General features: G+C 57.3%; 1 protein-coding gene across 1 annotated transcript in view; it reads left to right on the top strand.

Moving 5' to 3' along the window:
* The window catches only part of SNX29 (sorting nexin 29), a 234,055-nt gene that overhangs the window by 162,808 nt on the left and 68,818 nt on the right, over positions 1-2,429 (top strand). The window contains exon 15 of the mRNA XM_004692119.2: positions 1,495-1,611. Within this exon, the coding sequence (XP_004692176.1) occupies positions 1,495-1,611 (117 nt within the window). The remainder of the gene's footprint in view (positions 1-1,494; positions 1,612-2,429) is intronic.

Here is a 2,429-nt window from a genome sequence, read left to right as displayed (position 1 = left end):
GGGGGGGGCTGTGGTTTCCTGGGAGAGGGGGCTTCACGCTGGTAGTATGTCCGGTTTGCTTGTGAAAGGTCAGAAGGAGACCTTAAAGTTTTTGGTTTTTTAAGTACGAAAGAAATTAGGTAACCAGGGGATATTAATTTTAGCTCTGTACAAAAGCAATCTGGCTAAAAGGCTTAGTGACTTACTCTCCCTCTGTTAATTGCACGGTGCGGGCAAAGTCTTTTGTGCCATGTTCGCTCCCAGTCACTGGGCCGGCACCCGAGGGTCAGGGCGCCGATGGCGGGTGGCACAGAGCGATTAATGGAGGCCGGGGTGGGCACGTCGCTGGCCGCAGGGTGCCCTTTAGATTCAGGGGAAGAATGTTAATTCTTTTAAAGAGCGCTCATTACTGGGAGAGTAAGAGAAACCGAGAGAATGGAAGCGAGCCGCCCTCCGGTAATGGTGCTTCCTCCTAGGCGCTTACCCTTGATGTAACAATGTCTCAGAAAGGGAAAGGCAGGCTCCCCTGGCCCCTTCCTCCTCAAGACGCCCCTCAGTGAGTCCCCCCTTACAGAACTGCTCCCTAATACCCCTTTTTTATTCCAACAGTAGATTTTATATTTCACATAGTATACTTACTGCTAATAGTCTGATACTACTGGGATTATTACATGCACTACACTAAGTGGCGGGCTGATGTGTGGGGGTGCAGGAGGGGTGATTCCTGGGGAAGGGAGAGGACCAGAGCTGGGTGAGGATCTGCTTGACCTCCACACCTCCCCATGGGGGGGGGGGGGCGGTGGCTTCTCTTTAATGTGCTCACAAGAGCCTTCTTCTTTGCTCTACAAGGTTTAAATAGATAAATCACGGCTGAATTTGATTTTAAGCTCCAGAAGGATCGCGCTTGTAATCAGAGACATTACTGGAGTTTTGACTCTCTAGGCTAGCTCTGTGCTTTCTGCGACTTACACAGTTGTTTACTCTCTGGATCTGTCACTAGCAGGGTGAGGGGCACCCCAGAACCCCCACACATGCCTGTTCTGCCATCTGCTGCATCAAGACAGCATACTCCAGTGTGCAAGACCGTTAAATGGAAAGGAACTTTAACTAGTGCGTCATGAAAGCAAGAGAAGAGAAAGGGGGTAAAACAGTTTGCTTGTGAAACACCCGAAGTCCCCTTCCCTTCGTGGGTACACGCCCAGCCAAACAGCAGGCCACTGAGGCCTGGAAGCTGCCACATGTCCAAGGCACCTCCTGCTGGGGGCCCGCGGGCAAGGGGCAGGGGCCGGACGAGTCTGCAGGGGACAGAGCAAAATGAAGACAAACGCGCCACTGCCAGCCTCCCCATGGCCTCCCACCCACGTCTGTTCTCGTGTCTCCTTCGCTGTTCCCCAGGTCCCATCAGCTGCCAAAACCTCCCGGCAGCCTCCCGAGAGTGCCGAGAAGAGGGAGCAGGCCCGGGGCGGTGCGCGGGTCCTGCCCTCCGAGCCTCGCTGACCGCTCTGTGTGTTCCAGGTGGCGGAGATGCACGGCGAGCTGATCGAGTTCAACGAGCGCCTGCACCGGGCTCTGGTGGCCAAGGAGGCCCTCGTGGCACAGATGCGTCAGGAGCTCATCGACCTGCGAGGCCCGGTGAGTGCTCCCTCGGGCCACGCCCTGCCCGCCGCTCCCCGCGCCCACCAGCCCGCTGGCCCACGCTCGTGTCATTCATTCATGTCAAGCTCTGGGGAAACACAGAAGCTGAAATGCTGGGGTCCACGGTGCTGCTCCAGATTAAGTACATCAACCTTGACCGCATTTCCTGTGGGTGGGAGTGGGCAGAATACATGAAAGAAAACATGGCAAGTTCTGTGGAAGCCCCCCAGGCAGCATTCCACGCCGTCACATGCTGAAGTTGGTGGACAGCCTGTCTCTGTTGTCCACGGATGCACCCCTCTGGGTGCAGAGGGGCCCAGCCTGGAGTGGCCGTGACGGTGACGCATTCCTCGACCCGTCTGCCGGCCCCTTGTCTTAAACTCAGGGTCACGGTAGACGGCGGCCCCAAGGAGACCTAGGGGGGCCTCGGTGGTGGCATTGTTGGCATCGTGTGCCGTGCGACTCTCTGGGGGGCTGGCCTGTGGTTGTGGGGCTGGAGCAGCAGCCCAGACTTCACCCACTAGAGGCCAGTAGCCCCCCATGACCTGTGGCAGCCCACAGTGCGCCCAGAGGCGGCTTCTGGTCCCCCCGCGGGCAAAGTCGTCCTGCGGCGCTCTCTTGACTCTGGTTCTAGAAAATGAAATGCATCAGGACCTAAAAGCCAGCCGGGGTCCATTGGCACGCAGGCTGCCCCACGATTTGCCCGTTTCAGCCCTGGAGCCGTGAACATCCTGTCCTTGACACATTTGCTGTAGCTCCTTGATGACACGCTGCTGACTGACGTGGCGGGCGGAGTGTGTGTGGCACAGACACGG

The sequence above is a fragment of the Condylura cristata genome, unplaced genomic scaffold, assembly GCF_000260355.1.
Source record: "Condylura cristata isolate star-nosed mole 26May11 unplaced genomic scaffold, ConCri1.0 scaffold00032, whole genome shotgun sequence".
Lineage (NCBI taxonomy): Eukaryota > Metazoa > Chordata > Mammalia > Eulipotyphla > Talpidae > Condylura > Condylura cristata.
Note: the sequence above shows the minus strand (reverse complement) of the source record. Positions and strands in the feature narration are given on the sequence as shown.